This window comes from Convolutriloba macropyga, chromosome 15 (genome assembly GCF_964194025.1).
Source record: "Convolutriloba macropyga chromosome 15, txConMacr16.3, whole genome shotgun sequence".
NCBI classification, from domain to species: Eukaryota; Metazoa; Xenacoelomorpha; order Acoela; family Convolutidae; genus Convolutriloba; species Convolutriloba macropyga.
This window is the reverse complement of record NC_134482.1, coordinates 27,926,187-27,950,615: the sequence shown is the minus strand read 5'-3', so window position 1 is coordinate 27,950,615 and position 24,429 is coordinate 27,926,187. Positions and strand designations below refer to the sequence as shown.

The window sequence follows — 24,429 nt, the reverse complement described above, 5'->3', positions numbered from 1 at the left end:
AGTAAACTGTTTGTAAACTAAAGATTTGAAGGCCATTAATCGTATACAATTTAATGCCAATGCAAAGACCTAGGTTTTTACGATCATGCTTTACTTCGGCCATTTCAGACCCAAGCAGATTATCTGCATTTTTTCACTGTTTAATTTGTGAGGTGTAGTACCTCAGCTCTTTCAACGTTTTTTTTTCGTAATTTTAAATTACTGTTGCAACTAATATTACGAAATTCGATTAACATTTTCGGTTTTTTTTTCAAGCATTTGATTCATTATCACCAGTTATGTCGTAGCAATGTTTTATTATTTATCATTGATGTATACTATGAAATGTACTGGCTCGATCGAGTGCTGCTGAAGGAGGGACAAAATGGTTATTGTTTCTCAGTTGGAAATCTCACGATTTATTTTTACAGCTTTTTCTCGGTTTTTCTAACAAAAAATTCACAAAGCTAACAGAAACATTTTTCAGAAAAGTCATTCTTTCTAACTTTTATTAGCAAAATTTATGTGAAAATGAACTAAAACGTTTTAGTTAAATCCAGATTTGTAGCTATAACTGCAATTTGATGTATTATAATATTGTGCATGAGTTTGCCAAAGTGGGACAAATTATATTCCGTAGAAAGGATTTCTCCCACGTATTATAGTATTAATTGTTCTAAAATTTTTGACAACGAATTTTATTACGAAAATGGCACAAAGATTTTAGATCTACTGGATTGTTTTTCTTGTTTATTGGAGTTAGATACCTTTTTTAAAAAAAAACTGTTTTCAACCCCTTTTCATTTTTTCATTAATTATGAATTGTAAATTAAAGCCAATTGAATTTTTGGCTTTTTGATTTGGCATAATTGAGATTTTTAGGTTTCTGCTTGGCTTGTTTTCCAAAAATGTCTATTTGATGAAATATTTATTTTTTGATATTATATTCAAAACAGCTCTATCTCAGCTAACAGATTCAAAAAACGAATTAAATTTTCAAGGCGCTGGCATTGTTTTCTCAGTTCTGGCATTTTCCAGGTCGAATTTTTTTTTTCGAAATTATCTTTTCATATTCCATGTTTGACTTCATATGCCATGTTTCTTGCATAATTGCGCGTTGCATAGTTAATTAATTGCCTCCTTAAATGTTGTGATTGCGACAAAACAAAAGGTCGGACAATGAATGGAAACAAAGATTAAATTGTGGTTTCCATGGTTCCATGTTTTTTTAGAAAGACGCCACATAGATAAAATCAGTGAATTGATGGCAGCAATTGAATTTTTTTTCCAAAGTAAGCGAAAAAACAATATTTAGAACAAACGTATACTTTTAAACATTTTGTGAGCTTCTTTTTCTTTGTCCCAAAACAAATGAATGACAACCTGCTTCCACTCCGTATTGAAATTTCTTGTTTATTATCCTAAAAATCATTTAATGATTCAGGTTTAGTTAGACTTCAGTCTAAGTTAGAATTCAACAAAAAGTTTGTTCAACTTTAGTTAAACTTTTGAAGTTTGGTTATATCTGCTTTTTAAGTAACACCAGCGTAAAAACAATAAACGTGAAGATGAAAATACAAAAAAACACAATTACGTCTTATTTCCTTTTTCCGTAGATGAGCTAATTCTCTTGAAATCAATAGATTGATCCGTAAATTTGATCTCCTTTTATTAACCTGTCATAATTTGTTGTCTTTTATAACCAGCAAAATAAGTATGACTCTTGTTTGTGTTGAACGTTCATTCAAATGGCTTTTGTACCATTCAACCAATTGATAGAAAAAGATTAGTCAATATTTAATAAATTTCTATATCTGTGAAATGCAATAGTGATCAAATATTTACAGCTAATTGAATGAGAATCATGGAATAGAAAGAGAAAATTACAACATTTTTTTTTTCAAAAACATTTCGGCGAATTGTTTATTGAATCTTTTTTGGCCATTTTTCATTAGAGCTCTCCCCAAAGAATTAAAATTCCTTTTGGTTTTTCTAACTATCTTAATTATGGCATAAATATTGTAATAATGCTTTAAGTAAAAGAAGGTTTTTCTACTCCAATTATGATGGGGGCTATAATAGTAAAACTCCGAATTTTAAACATCTCGTTCTTTTGAGATGGAGGAACAATTTAAGGTTTTGTATCGAGACAAAACTAGTTCGTAAAGCTGACTGGTTTTTCTCCAAATAACTGAGTGCTTTTATTCCGTATCTACGTTATTCATTGTCTCTGAAAAATATAATATTGTTGATTCGATTTCAAACATCTGTAAACTTTTTGGGTGTTTGCATTGGGCCAGCTTGGCTGGGATTGACAGCGGAGGTTAGTGCAGTGACGCTTCTGGCCTGAAGTTGCTTCACATCAGGGAGGGTGTGGCTCGGAGGGAGGGCTGTTGAGTAGTTTGAGGGCTGAAATAATTGACAAAATCGGTGTAAATTTTATACGTCTTTGTTAAAGGTACATGAAAATCAAACAATATGGGGGTAATGCCACCATATTTGGTTTATTGGTAGTAAATATGAGAATCATGAATGATTATATCCCAGGATGAAGTCCGCGACCCAAGTCTGTTTAGTCTGGACAAGGGTGGCCAAAGTCTGTTCGGTCTGGCCAATACCTATCTTTGGGTATGGTCGGTCTGGCCAATACCTATCTTTGGGTATGGTCGGTCTGGCCAATACCTATCTTTGGGTATGGTCGGTCTGGCCAATACCTATCTTTGGGTATGGTCGGTCTGGCCAATACCTATCTTTGGGTATGGTCGGTCTGGCCAATACCTATCTTTGGGTATGGTCGGTCTGGCCAATACCTATCTTTGGGTATGGTCGGTCTGGCCAATACCTATCTTTGGGTATGGTCGGTCTGGCCAATACCTATCTTTGGGTATGGTCGGTCTGGCCAATACCTATCTTTGGGTATGGTCGGTCTGGCCAATGCCTGTCTTGGGTCGCGGACTTCATTCTGGGATCAGTTCGAGTAATCATTCTGAGTAATTCCCCAGGAAATAGATGAACAACAGAACACTACCAACATAGACCAACATCGATTCAGGTCTACAAATCAAGACAACACAAGTCAGCACAGACAAATCAAGACGATTGGGCAAATTTATAGGACATCCCTTCACAAATTTCTTAGCAATCAGACCAGGTCCTAAGATCTTCTGTGTTTTATTTGGATGTGTTACATTTCTGTAATAAAATGCGATTTCTTAGGTTTCATGCGTCTTTTATGGACCGTGTAATGAAGTATTTCATGGTTGGTATGACATCATACATGATCTTTCAAGTTATGACTGCAGATAAGAGCCCAACTTTACCAATTGTCAAAATTTCCAGTTTCCACAAGTTTTGAAAAATTTCAATTGAACCCTTCTTGCGCAGAATGAGAAAAGTACAACCGATAAAAACACACTTTTTCAATGAGAGCAAGCATTTGTAAATGAGGGCCAGAAAATCAGTGCTCAGTCAAACTTAAACAATCGATACCTACAGGATTAAAACAAAGAAACAAAATAAGGATTGAAATTAAATGAATGGATCTACAGAAACCTTTGAAAGAAGATGTGCTGGTAGGAAGAGACAAAGAAATGATTGAATATTTCAGTCAAAACGACATGACTTTCTCTGGTATTTCTGGAACTCACGACCAATTTCACGTATAATTAAATAAAAAAAATGGATTTACAGGTCCAAAAAAAAATTTGGACTTACATTGAAAATAACATTAATGAATGCTTGGATGATTTAGATAAACATTTTGTCTCATGTACCATTCAACTTACAAAATCTTACAAGTTAACTATTCAACTTACAAAATCTTACAAGTTAACCATTCGAGTTTAAAGTTCTTACAGGTTAACCATTCGACTTACAAAGCTCTTGAAAATTAACCATTCGACTCACAGGGTTCTTACAAATTAAACATTTGACTCAAAACATATGTGTTTACGAAGTTCTTAAAATATAATATAACAATTGTTCCTACACTGCAGGAAAAACAAAAAATAATTCAAGTTTTGAATGTAAACTGCTGTTTAAAACAAAAACACGGAATCTGCAAAAATGCGAATTGAAATCATAAAAATGAAAAAAATGGTATAAAAATGAAAGGTAAATTAATTAATCTGAGAAAAAAACTGACATATGAAGATGAAACTTCAAACGAAGTCAACAAGAGTATCGAATTTTAAGAACACTTCTTGATAAAAAAAAGCAGTCTTGAAGAAGGTAATTGAAATCTACAATTTATTAATTGAAATGCAAAAGGAACTGTACGTAGAATTGAAAAAGTTGAAAAGTAACCACATGTCAACTTAGATGGTATTGTATCTTGACACTAACCAAGAGGATTTGAGTTTAACCGGAATAAACTCGCAAGTAAACTTACAGGTTAGCCGTTAAACTGGCAAATTCTTACATGTTAACAACCTTTCACAGAAAACTTGCAATTTCATGCAAACGAGCAATATTTTGCGACAAAATTGCAAATTCTCCAACTTAACCATTCGGTCTCGACCCGGGTTGTTTTGAGACACGAAAAATCCACAACCGTAAAAAAAACTAATAAATCTCAGAAAAACTTGATAAAAATCAAATTCAATAAAAAAAGTCTCAAAAAAGTAAAAGATATAATTTTATTTGAAAATTCTAATAACTTTTAATTAAAATAAGTTTTAATTTTTTATTTGTAATAACGCTTAGAGCAGATAATACCAATCAAAATTTTTTTTTCGAGATTCACTTGGAATTTGAAAAAAGATATTATTATTACGTTGAACTTTGTTCTATTTTAGAAAGAGTTCATACCTATAAAAAGCAAAATTAAAAAAATATATAGGCCAAAAATTGCTATATCTACCAGCTCGAATAGTTTTTCATTACTCGTCTAACTCCATGTCTAATTCTGTCCGTTTCTCGTGCTCTATTTTTTTCTATCGTTTTCAGTATGTTCATGTGTTCTATTTGTGTGTTTTTATGTTTGTTCTTGCAGTTATAAAAAAAATTATAAACCAGAAGCAGATTTACTGTTTTAAATAAGGGTCTGAAATGAGCTCTGTGCTGCAAAAGAATCTATCGGACTAAAAATAAAGTTTTCCATTGTCAACATGGAATTTTTCGTTTTTAAGTTGTAATTAAGAGAAACGTGACCAAAACTAGAGCTGTTTACTCATTTCTTTAAATAATTAATATTGCGCTAAGTTTATGATTTTTTTGTTTGGAAAAATAATTGGTTAATATTTTTGAGGTCAAACTATTATTGCTCCATTTTTAGGCTTTAGCGTGGAATCAGAATCAACACGTGCGGTATTATAAGTTTGTTTTTGAGCAAAAAGTGGCCGTGATGAAAGTCTACCACAGAATTCGACCATATAAACTGTGCTTAAATAGTTTGATAAACGTAACAACTTAACAACAACAACAACAACAACAAACAACAGCTTATCAACTTAGAATGCTGTCAAGTCCAAAAAAGCAGTTTTTTTACCGCAAAATCCGATATTATGACTACTAGCATTGAGTACGATGAACTAAGAGGTAAGTTAATTTTCTCTGGCATTTGCTATAATTCTTGCAAAATTCTATAAATCAAACCCAATATAATTGCATTTTTACCCAGGAATTGACAATGTTGTCACACTTACAAATAAATGGAATTGGGATCCGAGGTTTTCTCCGACTGAGCTGTACCTGTTTCCACTCTCTTTGCTCCAGTACTCAGTGGGTGCGTACTCTGTCCCGAACTCACTCCCAATCCCAGGCATAGGGGGAGGCACCCCCTACAAATGAAAAAAGAATTATCAAGAATAGAAAGTTGACATTTTTTGACATTTTTTGTGTGTTTATCTTTTTTCGGCACAAGCTTGCGTTTTCGCGTAAAATACTATGCAGATGGAAATGCTTATCGAAAATGGCCCTTTTGGTAGGAATTTGATTGCCCCATCATGACCAAAAGGTTTCTGTTGAAATAGTTCTGATAATCGGCGATTTTTTAAATTTATCACCCGAACAACTCAGCCAAAAAGAGGGTTCATGGTATAAGCATAAGGTGAATTAACAAAAAAAACCCTGCCTTCAAAATTCAACCCAAAGAAATGCAAGGGTACCTGTAGTAGCTGCGTTTCGATCATGGCTCCGGGTGCCATGGGGAGGGAGTTGAACCCAATGACCCCGTGAGGTCCTACAGCACCTGGGGCAGGAACACCCCCCAACACAGGGTGACCATTGGGGGGTCTATACATGGAGTCTGTAGCTGTGACCATGTAGCGCACGTTGGGTTTGAAGGAACCATTGCCTGACTTCTGAAGACAGGAAAAATTATCGTGAGAGTACCTCTTAACAATAATTTTAAGTGAGACTTGATCATTGTGCATCAGACAGATTGTAGTTTGTTTTGTAACTTTTATTGCTGAGCAAGTAAATAATGAAAAAAATTTTAAATGCGAAAAAAGTTTCTTGAGCGACACAGTGTTACCGATTAAATAAAGTAGTAAACGTCTATGACAAAAATTTTTAATTTGACATACTTTCGGACGTTCAACAAAACGGTTGCTATATAACAGCGCAAATATAAATAGTATTTTAAGGAAAATCTTTCATGTATGTTCTTCCGCAGAATGAAAAATTCTTGGTCTCCCTTTCTCCAAAGTTTTTTTTTTTGAGTTCAGTATCATTGAAGGGATGTGCAGCAGTTTAGGCATGAACTTCCTCGGCATTGCACATTTAACACCCAATCAACCAATCAATGGTATTTCAATTGAATCTAAATAGCGCTTCCAAAAAATTGTTTTCAGTATTCTTTTAATGAACATGTTTATAGGTTTCAAGAAACGTCTTCTGATAGATCCGTAAAACAATATTCCATGCTGAACAACCGACTTGACTGAGATAATAATTATTTTATGTTAACGGCATTATGCTGATTTCAACTTTTTTAAATCTATTAAAAAATGTTTCCCAAATTCTCTGAAATTGTTCAAGAGGAGCATAACAAGTGCTTATTTACGTAGTTGTTATGAGTGATAAAAAATGGGCCCTTCAATGCACTTGTTGCCAATAAATTTATCATTGCCAAAGTCATTAGCCAATACTGCTCCAATGTAAGCAAATGAAATTGTTGATATGTTTATAACTTTATAACAACCTTATTTTAGTCAAAAATGTTGTAATGCTCGAATCGTGCTAAATGTAGTTAAGCTAAACAAGCAAACACAATCATATTGAAAAGTGTCCTTAACTTTCTTCAAAGAATTTTATGGATTTTGTTAACGTTTGCTTGAAAGTGAGGTATCTTGACCCTTGTAAAACGAATTTCAAAAGAAGGCACAGTAATGAAGAATAACTGATACAATTTGGTCAATTAAAACTTAACTAAAACTCTTACAGACGTTTTTTGTCAACTGAATGTTCAAAGCATTAGCCTTAGCTCACTATAATTGTTATCTAAACTTGAATTGATCTCTGAATTACTGGAGTCAAAATACATTTTTTTGAAAAACCGTAACATACACCAGAAAATTAAACTGTTCAACTAAAAGTCCAAACAGCCGGCTCTGAGACTCAAAATCAACCATAGATAGAATTTTGAAATGTAATTTAACTTAACTTAAAAGTTGTATATATTTTTTAATGAACTGACCGCGATTTACTTAATCAAAAACAGTTAACTTCAAATTTCGCGAGTGGCCAGTTCAAGTATATTGCAAAAAAAGGTAGCAGTTAAATCAGATGAAAATTTTCAGAGATAATTTTTGATCGGGGGAGCATACTAGTTGAATGCTAATTATAACTTTAATGAGATACACAGTCTAGTGCAACGTGTAACCCAACTTTTTTGACAATATATTTAGCAAAATACATCACCCCATAAATTTTTTTATTGAAAGAGGCTGGACATAAAATTTCTAGCTCGACAACCAATTTCGCAACAGCCAGCAATTGAGTCTAAGAAAAATCTGTAATGTATGTTTTTCCGCAGAATGAAAAATTTTTGTTCTCCGTTTGTCCGAGTTCAATATTATTAAGGGAACAAGCAACAGTTTCAGGCATAAAGTTCCTCGTTATTGCAAAGTGAACGCCCAATCAATGGTGTTTCAATTGAGTCTAAAAGGCGATTCCAAAAAATTGTTTTCAAAGTTCTTTAATGAGCAAGTTCATTGTTTTCAAAAACATGTTCATCAATCCGTAAAACAATAATCTATGCAAGACAACCGAATTGATTGCGATGATAAACATTTTATGTAGACAGAATTAATTTGATTTCAACTTTTTCGAAGCTATTAAAGAATGTTTTGTCAAATTCTCTGAGTTTGATCAATTGTACCTAGTTTACTCGGTCCGAGTTGTTAATGTAGACAATGTTCTCAATGTTGCCGACGACGAATTGCAACCTAATTTTGCGACAGAAATTTTTGTTTCACTAAAGCGAATTAAACAGATTTTAATAAATTTTTTTCACAAATTTTACCAAAGGCTGGTAGAAGTGAAATTGACTTAGATATTGATGATTTAAATGGCTTATTTTCTTGAAAAATGGAACTATTTATGCTGTTGTTGGGGCAATCAGGTAAAACTCCAAACTGCACCATTTATTAAACACTATTTTAGGTATGGGAGTAATTTTTAAAAAAAATTCAATGGTAGTTAAAATTAATTCTGTAACAGTTGAAGGTAAACATCAAGAGGAGCATAACAAGTGTTCCATTATTTACGTAATGTTATGAGTGATTTAAAAAGGGAGCCTTCCATGCATTTGCTGCCAGTAAATTTGTTATTGTCAAAATTTGTTCAACTAAAATTGAACTAATACTCTTCAAGACGTTTTTTTTTGTCAGCTGAATGTTTAAAGCAATAACTCCAGCTCACTGTAATTGTTATCCAAACTTGATTTGATCTATGAATTACTGGAGTCAAAAATGAACACTTGCTTTGAAAAACCATAACATACACCAGAACACCCAATTGTTTAACTAAAAGTCCAAATACATGGTTCTGATGCCAAAACCATCCATAGAGAGAATTTTGAAACGTAATTTAATTTAACGTAAAAGTTTCATATTTTTTTCAATGAACTGACCGCGATTTTTTTAAATGAAAAACAGTTAACTTCAAATTTAGCAAGTGGCCAGCTCAAGTATATTGCAAGGAAAGGTAACAGTTAAGTCAGATGAAAATTTTCAGAGAGAATTGAATTTTTAGTCGGGGAACAAACTAGTTGAACGTTATTGATAACATTAATGAGATACACAGTCTGGCTCAACGTTTATCCCACCATTTTAGACAATATGTTGAACAAAATACATCACCCCAGAATTTTTTTTGAAACCCTGGCTCAACAACCAATTTCGCAACTGCCCTTACTTGAGTCTCAGTGTTTTTCTTTTTTTTGAAACATGTAAATTACTCAGAAAATCACTTTAAGGTTAGATATCTACATGCATTGAAATGTTAAATAATATGATCAGCATTGTTATTGACATAAAAATCTTCAAATTGTGGCTGTTCGTTTTCATAGGTAAAAATAGGATTTGAAGGCTCCTATTTGTCTATTAACGGATACTTTCTTGTGTTGATCGAGCAAAAACTTGGTTAAAACATTTTGAAGAAAGTTTTACTGTTAAAGTTCTTATTGAAGAGGGCATTTTGATCCATTTTTGAACACTTTTCAAGATCAAAGATTTGTTACTCCATTTCGTTTTCGTTTTTTTATTAATAATTTGATTTGTTCAGTTGTTTCGTCTAGCGTTATAGCGACTAGTGAACATTTTAAAAATTACGGATGATTTCCAGTGTCTTATATCTGTTTGTAGCTTCATTGGGCTAACTTTCGCGTCAAACATTTCGGCTGGCTGGATACGATCCTTAATGAGAAGATCAATGGTGTGGTCAAATTTTTGTCGAAATTAACAAACTTTTATTCCCCATTTTATTTGTCTGTTTATAGGGTTTATGTTTTTCGCTGTCATAGTTTGAAGGAAAGCTTCACTGAAAGATTGAAGTGAGAGTAAAATTGAATTGAAAACATCAAATCTTACTTTCAACGGAGTTTGATTTCTTAAAAAATAGAGAGCGAATTGCATCAGCTATTTTGCTTAAAACTGAGTTCAAAGGTTAGGTTTGAAAATCAATTTTTACTCCAAATTAACGACATGCATGAGCTGGTTTGATAACTTCGACTTTATAAAAAACTCTGGATCCGAATTAGTATGATTTGTAAAGAATAGCATCTCTGTTTTATCGGCATTTAAAGCGAGTTGATTCTCTCTCAAGTATTTGTCTGTTTGTTCTATTTTTTTTTCAATTTTTTTGTGGAATATTTTCATTACGTTCAAATTTGCATATAATACTAGTGTTATCCACAAATTGAACAACATCATTTTCACCTTCCAGTTTTTCAGAAAAATCGTTGACATATAACAGAAAAATATGAGGTCCTAACACAGTTCTTTATGGAATACCTAAGTCAATGCCATATTTTACGCATTGTGTTCGATTCGCGAGAAAAAATTTGAGAAGTAAAGTTGTTGATTGAGAGAGATTGAATATTTCAGTTTTCTTTCGATCTCATGTGAAAATGAATTTCTCACCAATTTCTGGGAGGAAAGTGAACGGCTGTTTCACCTACTTCTGATTAATCTTTTTGCAGAAAACCTGACTGCAGTAAACGGCAAACATCGAATTTGTACTTTAAGAACTAAACCTATTTTGAAAACAGTTCTCCATAAATTTCCAAACATCGCGAATTTTGAAAGTTATGGCATAATCAGGACAAAAAGCTGTAAATTCGTTTTGAGTCCGGATATATTCTTGCGCTAGTCTTTATAGTTCTTTTATAGTGAATATTATCAATGTTTTTTGTCTCCGATTTTATCCATTTTTGGAAATCTGAAACTCTTTTGATGACTGCTGAAAAAGATTGTCATTGATAAAAAGCTGGATAACCGATTTGTATAGATATACTAACTTTTTGGCTTCTGTGGAGTTTGTATGCCTTATAGAGATACTCGCTGACAGCTGACACCATGGCTAATACTAGGCCACTGATTAGAATGTAGAAGATACCCGCCACACTTGACAGACCCAAGGAATTCGTGTTCTCTGAACAAAAGTGGAAATTACTATGAAAAGTTGCTTTTTTGTGATTGGCATGTTTGACAATATGACTGTAATTATAATTGATTTGTTTCAAAAAAGACAATTAATTATGATCCGAGAAAGCAATGCAATTTGAGTTGAAACATGATCTGATAAACAATTGCATCAATTTATAGTGTTTTAGGCGTTTTTATCTTTGCCTTATTTTTTTCTCCATGTAACAGCCGAAGAATTGACTTCAGTCTGTCTTCAACCCATCTTCAACCCATATTCAAGAAAAAAAAAAGTCAAGAAAAGAACAAAAAAGAAAAAAATAAGAAAGCGAAAAGATGGAAGGACTCCTTTTCCTTTGCCTTCGATTAATATTTTCCTGGTGTTCTTTTTTTCTCTTGCTTTTGTCGATGCCCAGATTATGTGTACATTCAATTATTGAGTTGTTTTAATATTTTCAGTTTAAGATTTCAAGGACTTAGGAGTGGATTTAGCGCGTTTCTCAAAGGTAAATTGTAGTTGTGAAAAGAGCTATCTTGTAAGATTCTGACAGAAAGATGGCTATCTTGTAAGATTCTGGCAGAAGAAATGGCTATCTTGTAAGATTCTGGCAGAAAAATGGTTATCTTGCAAAATTCGGGCAGCCACCTTCCAAGAATATGCATATTCTTGCAGGATCTTGGCAGAATCTGCCAAAATCTTGCATGATAACCATTTAATTTCGACCCGTGTAGTTATTGTAAATTTATGAATAAGCTAAATCCCTAATAAAATGGATACTGCAAAATAAATTGCAAAGTGAGCTTATAATAAAGTTCGATTGCTTTAAATCAGTTCTTCCCAGTGCTTCTGGAGTTTTATTGGGTAAGATTCTTCAAATTTCTGACATAGATGATTATCAGCACTGTTATTGCAATAACTAACTAAGACTTTGTAAAACATTGTCAGGTCTTAAACAATAAAAAATCTATTTAATAAGGTCTTACGGAGTCTGCGAAATAAACCCCCACGGAAAAAAACACTAAACTTTAGGTAGGAAATAAACTCCCACGTAAACAAACCCCCACGGAAATAAAACCCCCTTTTAAAATTTAATTATGTCGTGCTAATTTATTCGGTTGTGATAGTTTCATATAAAGTCCCAGGGGCCACTAAGGCATGGCCATCTTTTTCCCGTGGGTTTTTTTCCGCAACCAGGTCTTACTCAACACAAAAGTGCCTCCTGGCAAAAAATTTATTATCGTGTAGGATCTAATGAGACCTACGTTTGCAAAAAGTTTTATTCAACAACTCAAATATAACATTTCACACGCTACCATTTACGGCATCAACCGCCACCTCACAAAAAAACTTGAACAAAAAACTATTTTTCAATCGCATTTGAAAAATTTGAAAAAGCAATTAGGCATTATTTGGGTTGTTTAGGATAACTTGCGCTGGTGTTAACCATTAAAGTGTTTAAATATATTGATTGATAACAGTTATATGCTGAACGCGACAAGTGAGTTCACATTTATACAAAGTAAAAACTCAATTTCAGTCGCCAAAATGGTTCAATATGCAATAACTTTTTGGAAGCTATTTTTAGTTAACGATCTTGTATATCAGTGCTCTGGCCTAACTATGAATTTCAGATAATATGCAATGTCAACTTACCAGATACTCCAATGTAAACTTAATAAACTCAGAAGATGAACTTTTTCGACAAAGCTTAATTCTTTCGCATCTTCTCTCTTTCTAATGCTTAACTGCATAACGCAAAATGAATAACAGTTGAATAAAGGTGAAAACATCCCATTGTGAGGCAACAATTTTTTCTTGTAAAATTTCGACAAAGTACATCAACTTTACGTTGGAAATTCTGGCAAGTTACCATTACGTATTATCTGTGTTCCATGGGCTGGCATGACTACAAGTGTACATTAATGAAATCATTTTTGGCGAAAAATGATATAAAGGTGAAGTAAAATTGCGTCAAATTTTTTCAATTTGTGAAACTAGGGAGGTGCCATCTTACTTTTAGCAATTACATTTCATAGTTATGAGAGAATGCATATATAAGTTTACATAAATGGATCCGCTAATGTAATATATACAACATCATTAATGTTGATGTTTTGTCAAGAGTTTGTCTGCCAGTTTTATTTAAAAAAAGCGAGACGATATTCCTCTGATTACGTTATAAGCAATATTTTGAACCTTTTGCGCACATAAATTTGTCTTATAGTACACTATGGTACCAAAAAGCTACGTACAGCAAGATTTCTGATTCGTGCTTCATAAGCATGATTTGCGACAAGGCGTGAAAAAAGGTGTGAAATTTAGAAGTTTTAAGAGATATTTCATTCTCACTTTCTCCGCTTAAACAGAAAAGATGGTTAAACCGCTTTGTTCTTATACCGTTTGCCAAGTTGTTACGCTAAGAGATGTCGGATTTTCATGGTCTAAAATACAAAAGCAACTCAAATTAAAATCAAGATCCAGTGCACAGTATGCATACAACATTACCTGAAAAACAACAGTTTCGAGGCCCAAAAATCGAGCGGAAGTTGACAAACCCCCAAATTGTCAAAAAATCAGAAAAAAAATAGTTGCCGATGCTTTGAAAGATCCCAAAACTTCACTGGAGCGAAGTCGTGTGGCTCATAACGCTTTCTCTTGCTACGATACAATTTCCAGAGGTACAGTTAGACGAATTCTCAAAAAATATGGCGTTTTTTCAAGAAATGCTGCAAAAAAGTCAGTTTGAAGAATAAAAGCAAGTGTTTTCGTTCAAAATGGTGTATCAATATGCTCAAGAAGCCGTTCTCTTTCTGGCAGAATGTGATTTTTACTGATGAAACAAGGGTGCGCATCTCCAGCGACGGAATTGTTAGAGTTTTTCGAAAAAATGGAAGATTTCTTGAAAAGAACACAAAAAATTTGAGTTCGGACAGACGATCACTTATGTTTTGGGGTGCAATACAATCAGATGGACGGAAATTGCTTGTTAAGTGTCCAAACAAGCTAAACGCTGTCGTTTATTTGGAAATTTTGAAAATTTACGAAGAAAGAATGCATTTCCTGGACCTTATTTTTCAGCAAGATAATGCTCCTGTGCATAAATCGAAGATTATCGGCAATTTCTTCCAACAAAACGAGTGGGAGGTACTGGAATAGCCAGCATACAGTCCAGATCTGAATCCTATTGAAAATTTATGGGCGATTTTGAAGCAGCGATTACGAAAACAGACAGTTTTTTGGGAAAATTTAGAAGAAAAAGTGTATGAGATTTGGAATGAAATTGACGCAGACGTCGTGAGAAACCTGTATGAAAACTATACAAACCGTCTACTAGACGTTAAAAAAGCTAAAGGTGTAATGACGCATTATTAGAGAACTAATTTGAACTCAAAATGTTATATTTTTTGTTGTTTCTATTGCTTTTTTAAAAATATTTAGGTGTACGTAGCTTTTTGGTACCATAGGGTACGTTACAAGATTTAAAAATTTTCAAGGCTGTGTGTTTGTCTGATAAGTGCTCACGAGATTTTACAGTCCTGATATGTAACTGATAAGATTTTACACGATAAAAAAACTTGTTGAGATGTCTTATAAGATCTTACACGATGCAAATTCCAGTATGATTGAGTAGACATTTGACCTGCCGAGTAGTGACATTGTCTTGCTTTTAGGTCCCTACAGAATGTGTTACCTGTGTTAGTTGATGAGAATGACCCCCCACACTCTCCCTTGTCAATCCACCACATCTGCCTCAGTCTGGCTAGTTCCCCCTCCTCCTGATACTGCAGGATACGCAGAGTGATGTTCTTGCTAGCAAAAAAAACATCGGATGTTTCATCGTTTTAAGTTAAATTTAGCCATGAGTTTAATGAGCAAAAGTTTCACATAACTTTAATGCGTACACAACATAAATAGTAGAAAACTTCTCATAATTTTCTTTCCTTAACGGTTAATCAATTGGACTGTGCTGAAGAAAACTTTCAAACTTCTGGTCCTGCTGATTCGACTGTATCACAGTTTTGTTGAAAGTTTCTTTTTCATTTGGCTCCAAGTATTGGCTTGCGACAAATCGCGATACAGATAAAAAACAATACACGAAAAAAGATTTTTGTTTTGATAAAGGAAAACTGTCATGAAGGAACATAATTCTTTTATGCCTTCACACAAACAGTTGGAGATTATTTGAATTATTTGAAAAAAGAAAACTTCAGTTTCTGGTGATACAAAACTTACAAACGATGTGTTCAACATAAAATTTTCCGAATGACATTTCAAATCAATTGTTGTTTATTATGTTGGGTCAATATACCTATAGTTCCCTGTCAAGAAAAAAAGGAGCATTTTGTTTCACTCTATAGATTTTGGGAAAACAGAAGTTTGGAAATCTGTTTTGTATTTCAAGAACCAAACATTTCAAACAATTGCCTCCTTTTCAACATATAATTGTTTCCTTTTCAACATACATGGACTGATGATCAAATCTGAGTTATAAGATAAGATTATTTAATATCAGAATCTCTGTAATAGTAGACCATTATTGTTTTTAATGTATGTACAAACAAGTTCAATCATTATAAAAGGCATTAATAAGTAAAAGAGAAAGTTTGATTTCTGAATGATGAGTTTAAGCTCCCGTTATTCCATTAAAACAATTGATTGCTCTTGTTGCGGAGAGCCAATTCAAGCGCCAGGAAGAGCTTCTGCTGGCTCTGCTTGCATTTATTCTTTTTCTTGAAGTTCTTGGCTAGCCTGGGAAAAGTTTATTAAGCGTGGTAGGATATCAAAAAAACTTTTTTATTCATAAGAAAAAAGTCGGTGATTAGGATTAATAAATCGAGAAGTAAGGTGTGACAGGGAGATATAAACAGAGAGTGAAAGAAGTAAGAATAATAATTAAAAAAAAACAATAATAATAAAAATAGGGCTGCGCTCGTGGAGGGGATTGAACTACCGCGCCCCATTTGATCATATAATTAGAGGACTGCGCTATAAACTGCTGTTTTGGTCGTAAAAAGTGTAATTATGTTCATGAAGGTAGTTAAACCCTGTTAAAATTGAGGGAAAGTAAGAAAATATGCAGTTGCAACAGTTAATAACTAAGGTTCAAAAAGAAAAAATTGTAGAGATTAGAAAAATAAAGTAAAGTAAAGGAGGAAGAAAAAAAGCAGAAAAAAGTGCTATGCTAACCTAAACCTTAAAACTTCTGAGCCCCACCGCGCATAGCACTATACTATGTCGTTAGTTGTGCAACTACTATTTAACTGTGATAAAGATATCAGTGGCGTTAATTTAAAAAAACAAGAACGTTTTCTTGGTGAAGTGATGCCAAACAATGAACATTTTTCAAAAGAAAAAAGCTGTGTAAAATGCTTGTGTTTTGCCGCGTGTTTCTCACATCTAAGCCCCGAATTTACTAGGTGAGCGATTGGCTTAGCTGCAGGATTATGACGTTGTTTTGTTTGACTTTTGCCCCGAATTAACTATCAAATTGCTAGCAATAAATCATTGGTTGATGGCTGTTCTAAGATATAGGAACTGGAGTTTAGATGCAAATCAGAATCTCTGATGTAGTAAAGATTTCACAGCTCTATTTAAGTATGCTTTTGAAATTGACGCGATAGAAAAGCGTGCGAACTTATGCAGTACTTCTGTTTTTGTTTTCACAAAAATATACCTCATTTTCACATTGCTTTCTATTAGACACAAGAAAATATTAAACAAACGTAGAATTTCGAAAACAGGTAAAGTATACTTAGATCAGTTTTTTGAGAAATGTGGATTACTTAGTTTCTGATCTGAAACTTGATTCTAAGTTCTGATCTGAAACAGTAATGTGTTTCACTGGAAATTAAGACAGTAACATCACCCGTCTAACGCAGTCGAGTCAATACACCAGCAGAAAATGCAATTCAAAAATAATAAGAACTTTTCAAGCCTGGATTTGCATCTTTATTTTGTTACTCTGATTAATCCCTCGGAGCATGTTTAGAAAAGACCTCGAGCTGGTTTAAATTCCAGCTAGAAATTTTGCAATGGTTTAAAGACCCGAATTTAACAAAAAAGCATGAAATCGTCTTAACGCTAAAACCATACCGCTAAGATGGGTAGACGCGGTTAAAACTTACTTGATCTTTATTCCAACTAACACCAGGTATCCTGATATAGTTATTTCCTTCTTACCATTTGGTTTTAGTTTTGATTCCATGAAAATATTCAAATCCCAAAGTTTCAATAAATTTCAGCATCTGCCAGTAAGAAACACAAAGCGATTGCATGCATCATATAAATCTTAAGGTAGCACATGTAATGGTGTTCACATTTTTTTCGCATACAAACAGTTACAAAATAAAAATTAGATAAAAGTGTTTTTGTTCTTTAACTTATTTTTCTACAAAAACATTCAAAGTTTTTTTAGCAATTGTCATCTAGTTATGAGGAGCAGCACAAAGGCATAACTTTTTGATTGATCAGATTCAACCTCTTTTTACTTTCCCTAGTATAGAAGAATAAGCAACACCTCCTAATTCTTTCATAAATTCTTAGTTCTTCGTTTTGTCCAATTTGTAGTCAAATCAACGAAAACTTTTTGTTTTAGTCTCAAAAAAACTATCACTGTTAGGTTTAATCTTCCTTAAAAATGACGCGACAGTTCCTTTCTCAATTCGATAAATTACGATGCGATTTTTTTACAATAAAACCGATCAAATCATTTATTGAGACTAAAACATACATAGGTGCCTTTACGTTTTTCTTGTACGTTTAAAATTTAAAGTTTCTGGGTTTCTAGGATCCACGACTTACCCAGTATTGGTTATGACTTTACAAAGGACTGGCAAGTAATAGTGAATCCCAGTGTGTTAGATATCCAATTATTTGGCGTTTATTTCTATCTAAGAATTGAAAATTTTGATATTTGAAAACTGGTAATATTTTTGTAAAACATTGTGAAATTTTTGACACATTCAACACACAGATTTTGTTTGTTAGGTTTAAATGGTGATATCAAGTTTTTTTTTTAAAAAAAAATTCTGCATCTGCATATATGCAAAACAAAACATTGTATAACTTAAACCAATGTTTGATCGAAAAGTTTAAGCCAAGCTAAAAATAACAACGGCACTTTTCAATTATCTGTCCTACAACTGCCACGAAACAAGTCAAGATTGGCTTCAAAAGCTTCAAAAAATAATTGAAGTCCAATTTCCTAAAGTCAAACGTGATCAAAATATATTATACCAACGATTTTGGAGTAAGATTTGATCCAATTTAAAACTGTCATTGCTAGGTGAAATCCTATCAAGCTAAATATAAATGTCATTTGCCGCTCATATTGCTCGCAGGTTTAACAGAAAGTAGTATCAATTAGAATTGTTGAGTTGAACCTGGAGAAAACAGGCTTGTGCGTGAGCAAATATGTATACATCAAATCTTACTCCAAAATCATTAGTATAATATATTTTGGTCACGTTTTACTTTAGGAAATTGGACTTTAATTATTTTTTGAAGCTTTTGAAGCCAATCTTGACTTGTTTCGTGGCAGTTGTAGGACACATAATTGAAAAGTGCCGTTGTTATTTTTAGCTTGGCTTAAACTTTTCGATCAAACATTGGTTTAAGTTATACAATGTTTTGTTTTTAATAGACCAAGCGAAAAGATCTGTCTTTTCACCTCTTCATAAACTGATCACAAGATATCTGAAGTCTGACAAGATATCACAAATTCTGACAAATAATAACAAGGCCATTTTCACGAAAAAACCAATGTCATACCTATCAAGACTTCCAAGATCAGGCAAGCTTTTTCGAGCACAATTACTACATTGTTCCCCTATTTTCTCTTAACACGATACGCCACGCATTCACACCTTGATCATAGTAATGGTACTGGTCATCGCTAGACTAGGACCTTTTGATGACCTGTTGAGTAGATTTGTTATTTGGGTACATAATTTATACCATATGTGTTGCAAACAAATGTACATCCTACTCGAGAACAATTTATTATTACAATTCAAATAATTTGAATTGTATTGGGGCTCTGTCTTTTTTACGACTCGAAGAGGAGTATTGGAGAAGTCCTTTTTTTTAATCAATTTTATTGGAGTGATTTTTGAAGCGGGAAATGAAACGCGTGAAAAAATTTGGAGTGATTTTGGTGCTGAACAAAAGTGAAGAGCGGAGAGAAAAGAGAGTGGTTTTTGTTCATACCGCTGTTTTTGAGAGAGCGAGAAATTGATGTGTGAAAAATTTTTCTCTAAGCGAGCGAAATTTTTTTGTTCACGTGCGGCATTTTGGAGCAGTTTTTTATTATTTATTTTGGTTAAGAGGTTTGGTTATGATTTTGTTTTAATTTTAGTCTGGTTTCAGTAGTGATTTAAAGGTTTCTGGAAATTAGTATGAATTTTATGATAATTCGGAGGTTTTTAATTTATTTTGCTGATTTTCGGGCTAATTTTTGCGTTTTTTTGACGATTATTTTGTTTTACTGGCTCAAAAGGGTATTGAAGAAACCCCTTTTACTTGAGCAATTTTATGGTAACAATTGGTTACAGTTTTGTGTGTAAGAATCATTTTTTTGTTGAGAAATATGACAAAAAAATGGCGAACTATTTTTCTTAATCTTTTGCAGTTCTTCGTTTTTTCTGTTTTAGCTAAGTTTCTGTGCCTATTATGACTTGCCTATTGTTTTGCGAGCATTTGGATACCCTACTGGCTGAAAGAATTTTTTTGGATTTATATGTTTTTGAAATATTAAAAAAAATAGTAACTTTTTCCAGTTTTTCAGTGAAAGTTGTTTTTAAGAGCTATTTTTTTTTCATAATTTTAGCCTAAAGTATTTTTTCAAAATTCACATAAGTCGTTTTTGTAAGTACTAGTTGTTTTGATGAAGTTATATTGGCAGAGATAGTTTTTTCGGGATCTCAATTTATAACAAAAATTGATTAGATTTTTTCTCATTTTTTAACAGATTTGATTTTATTGTTTTTACTTTTTTGTTTCATGACTTTGTTTCAAGATAATCATAAATTAGTGAAGGCACGTTTTGTTTGATGAGTAGTTGGATGGCGTTTAAATGGATTTTCACTTCGAGTCGTTTCCGGAATTCTTCCGGCTATGTTTTTTTTTAAGATCTGTTCACACATTTTCATGATTTTTGAAGTCAAATTGGAGTAGTGATTTTGGTCACGTCGAAACAGAAAATGAAGCGAAAAAGCGAGTGGTTTTGCGGCGTCATATTTTTTTGCTCTAATTTTAAAGTAGAGTGAGAATACGGTGTTTGAACAAAAATTCGCTTTATCGGTAGTGGTTTTTTGTTCACATGCGGCAATTTCACTCTGAATTTTACTGTTTTTTCAATTTTTTGGATCGGATTTTTTTTCTAAAAGGTTTTCCCAATCCATTCACAGCTCATTCTAGGCCTAATTTTTTGTTTGAATTAATTTTCATTTCTCGCTAGTGGTTTTTTTGTTCACATGAGGCATTTTGACATTGTTTTTTTGTTTTTTTTTTCTTACTTTTTGATATGATTTTTTCTAAATGGTTTTTTCAATCCATTCATAGTCCGTTCTAGGTCTACTTTTCTGTTTAGTCAATGAAAATTCTTTGAATTGTACGTCAGGACTTGTCCTGCTATGTTTATTATTATTACACTTACATGATAGCAGAGTCGTACTCGGCTGCAATGCCGTACCCCTTCGAGTCCAGATTAGGACCCACTTTCATAGTGTCACAGGGTTTCTGCTGGGCTATGAACTCATTCATTGCACTCTCGATCAGAAAGGCATACTTCGAGTTACTCTCACGCACTCGCTCTATCCCTTGTATGTTCTGAAACGACACCATAGCCATTTCACCAATAGGAAACCACAAATTGTGATGTTAATTTTACAGGTTAACAATTAAGGCTAAGTTAATTACGCTAAGTAAATTATGCTGGTTAATTGTACGCATCAGATAGAAGCTTTATTAATTATGAATCGATTAACTAACAAAATAGAGGCGGGTGATCATTAATCAAAACTCATAATCGTATCAAAAACCAAAAAGCAAAGAAGTCATGAATTTTATCCGCATTAGCGGAGTCGGGATGCCAACTTATAGCCATAAAGTTACCGAAAACGATTCCGTCGAAGAAAAGGCAAAAATCTGCAAAATTTTTCGGATATCTAAAAGCGACGATAACGTCAACTTATAGTTTATAGTTTTTGAAAATTACTCGAAAAAGCATCCTTTCTCAAAAAGGTGGATACCTGAATATATAAAGGTAAGGTATTCATACTAACATCAGCAACCATGACCTCTGCAAAGTTGGCACTCATAAAATCCCACATTCTCTCGAAAGTCTTGATCTGTGAATTCTAAACAGAGACAAAAATTACGCGTGCTTCTAACTGTCTGAAAAAATTTTCCCAACTGTAACTCAATTATTAATTCTCGGAAGCCCGAGTAATTCGTCCCCCCCCTCGAAAAATATTCTAACAGCATAATGGAGTTGCTTGAGTACCCTAATCTTACCAAAGAACTATAACTGCTTAGTTTAAAGTGATTAGTGCTATCATGGCAAAAAAAATTGCTTTCGATGGTCGGTTTCAAATCTCGTGGTCAAATGGTAAATTTGTAAGATATATGTACGAATTGAGACGAAATCGAACAAATTCGAAAAAAACGTGAGTGATAATCCTGAACAATAACTTCTCTTTAAATAGGAAAGAAAAATAATTACTTGAACAACAGCCATTGATTACCTTGAAGAAACTCATGGTAGATCCGGACTGTCTGGTGCCATATGCAATCTCAGTTTGATCAGAGAGTTCGTCAGCATTGTTGATGGGCATGATCATAGTCTCTACAGTGAGGAATGCGGCTAAGTTGGCAGTGTAGCTGCTGATTATAATTAGGGTGAAGAACCACCACACCCCACCCACTATTCTGGAAGCTGGAGCCCTGTTTGATGAAAAAGGGTAAAATTAGACATCCCGACATCAGCCAGGCTCAGGCCTAAATCTTTGTAAAATTATAGCGAAACAATAATTGTGGTTATACTTTATTAATTATTGCAGACAATCAATTATAGTGACCCTATAAAACTTGTTGGGTTATGGACTTTCGCAAGCGGAATAAAAAGCGTTTTTAACTAAGTAAAAGAATTAATTTCTCAAAAATGAGAAAATAACAAAATGATATTTTACAGTAGATTTTAGAGATTTACAGGAGAGATCTGATTATTAGATCAAGATGGTGATTTGAATTTGAGGATGAAAAAGGACTCAAAAATCAGCTGTATATACACCCATTATCAGTGTGAAAAAGTCAAGATACAAAATTAATCTTAGCACCTTGATTTATAGTGGGGGTCGCAAAGTTTACCCAATATGGTTTGCTTCTGCAAATCAGTCGCAAAGAGAACCATAAATGGAATGCACTTGCACCTTTCTAATTCATTCACACTTCCGGAGATATCATCATCATTTAATACATGCTGGGAAGATTTTACATCAATTAATCTAACTCTAATAATAGTTATCTAGATTCACCAATTTGAACCGAATATTGATTCTAAGCACTATTTCTTCACGATTCATTCATATAATTTCTTTGATCGAAGTCATATTGCTTGCCTTTCTAATCTGGTAAGTCAAACTTTCTTTCTAATTCTCACTAAGTTTAAGACTATAGTTTGATCGATATTCTAACACCCCCACTCAGACTTGAGCTGATTGCGTAGAGTCTGTTCCCATCAAAACTGCTCTGAATGTTTCCACTTTCGAAACGGGTAAGGACTTTGTGAAGATGTCCGCTGCCATTTTGTCTGTAGGGACGTAATGAATTGAAATAGTCCCATCCTCCGTCTTGTCCCGGATGAAGTGAAACTTTGTTTCGATGTGCTTGCTCCTTTTGTGCATGACTGGGTTTTGGCAGAGTCTGATACAACTTTGGTTGTCTTCTCCAATTGCTATTGGACGTTTCTGTTGGATGCCAAAGTCCTCTAGAAGTTCTTTCAGGTAGAGAGCTTCCTGAACTGCTGCTGCCATGCCCTGATATTCTGCTTCTGATGAAGAAAGAGCAACTGTGGCCTGCTTCTTGACACCCAAGCTGAGTGCTGCGCCACGTCCGTTGAGCTTGAAGTAATAGCCCGTTGTTGATTTTCTGTCGTTCAGGTCTCCAGACCAGTCTGAATCACTTTCCCCCACTAAATCATAACTAGCCTCTTTTGTGTAAGTAAGTTTTAAACCTTTTGAACCTTGAAGATATCTCAGAAGTCGTCTTCCGCACATCCAGTGTTGATTGGTAGGTGCATTCATGTGTCTGGACAGAATGTTGAATGTGAACATGACGTCTGGCCTCGTCTGTTTGACCAGATAGAGAAGTGATCCAACCAAGCTTCTGTAGATCCTCTTCGGTCCACTTCTTCGTCTCAGTTCTGTGCTGTCTGAAGTTTCAAATTCAAATCAGCTGGAGTTCTTGAGGGTTTGCATCGATCCATTTAAAACCGCTCAAGCATTGTTTCCATGTAGCGTTCTTGGTCGACTGTGACTTTGCCATCTTCTCGTCTGATTCTTAGACCCAGAAACCAGTGTAGTCTCCCTCTGTCTTCCATGTAAAGGTTGCTTCTAGTGCCTTCTTGACATCAAAGACCACTGTCATACTTCTTGATGCTACTATGATGTCGTCAACCCAGACCAAGATGAAGGTGTGATCCTCTGCCTCAGATCTTGCGAACAAGCAGTGATCGTTCCTGCTTCTGGTGAACCCCTGTCTCAGCAGGAAGTTTGCCAGCTCTTTGTACCAGTTGTTAGCAGCCTGTTTCAAACCATAAATTGATTTATTTAGTTAACATACTAACTTTTCCCCATCTGATCCGCGTTTTACAAGCTCCTGTGGCTGTTCCAGATACACTTCTTCCTCGATTGGTGAGTGCAGGAAAGCAGTCTTGACATCAAATTGGTGCATCACATGGCCCTGCTTCGCTGATAGCTGAAATAGAATCCTGAATGTCTCTGGCTTGCAGGTAGGCGCAAAAGTCTCAAAGTAGTCTAGTCCTTCCACTTGTTTGAAGCCTTTTGCCACATAGCGCGCTTTGTATTTGTCCACTTGACCACTGGGTCCCAATTCCACTTTGAGACCCATTTGCTCGGTATGACGTCCCTGTCTGTGGGTGGTCTCAATAGGTTAATAGGTTCCAAGTCTCGTTGTCTTGGAGTGCCTTGACCTCGTCCTTCATTGCCCGGTGTCACTGGTCCCAATCGTCACATTGCTTGGCTTCGTAGACTGTTTTGAGTTCCACATAGTCGCCTTCAGTCACAGCAAGATGGGTCCTGACTTCTCCAAAAAATTGCGGAACATTCCTTGCTCGTGTCCCTC

The 24,429-nt window shown here is 34.2% G+C and overlaps 1 protein-coding gene across 1 annotated transcript; it reads right to left on the bottom strand.

Moving 5' to 3' along the window:
- Positions 1 to 1,765: 1,765 nt before the first annotated feature.
- On the bottom strand, positions 1,766 to 22,649 carry LOC142354138 (glutamate receptor 2-like). Its single transcript, XM_075406405.1, has 9 exons — positions 22,612 to 22,649; positions 21,813 to 22,011; positions 21,351 to 21,425; positions 20,723 to 20,895; positions 14,759 to 14,877; positions 10,943 to 11,076; positions 6,087 to 6,281; positions 5,625 to 5,759; positions 1,766 to 2,388 (listed from the first exon to the last, which is right to left on the bottom strand). Exons 1-9 carry the CDS (start codon positions 22,647 to 22,649, stop codon positions 2,239 to 2,241), a joined length of 1,218 nt encoding a protein of 405 aa, XP_075262520.1. The 3' UTR covers positions 1,766 to 2,238.
- Positions 22,650 to 24,429: the final 1,780 nt, after the last annotated feature.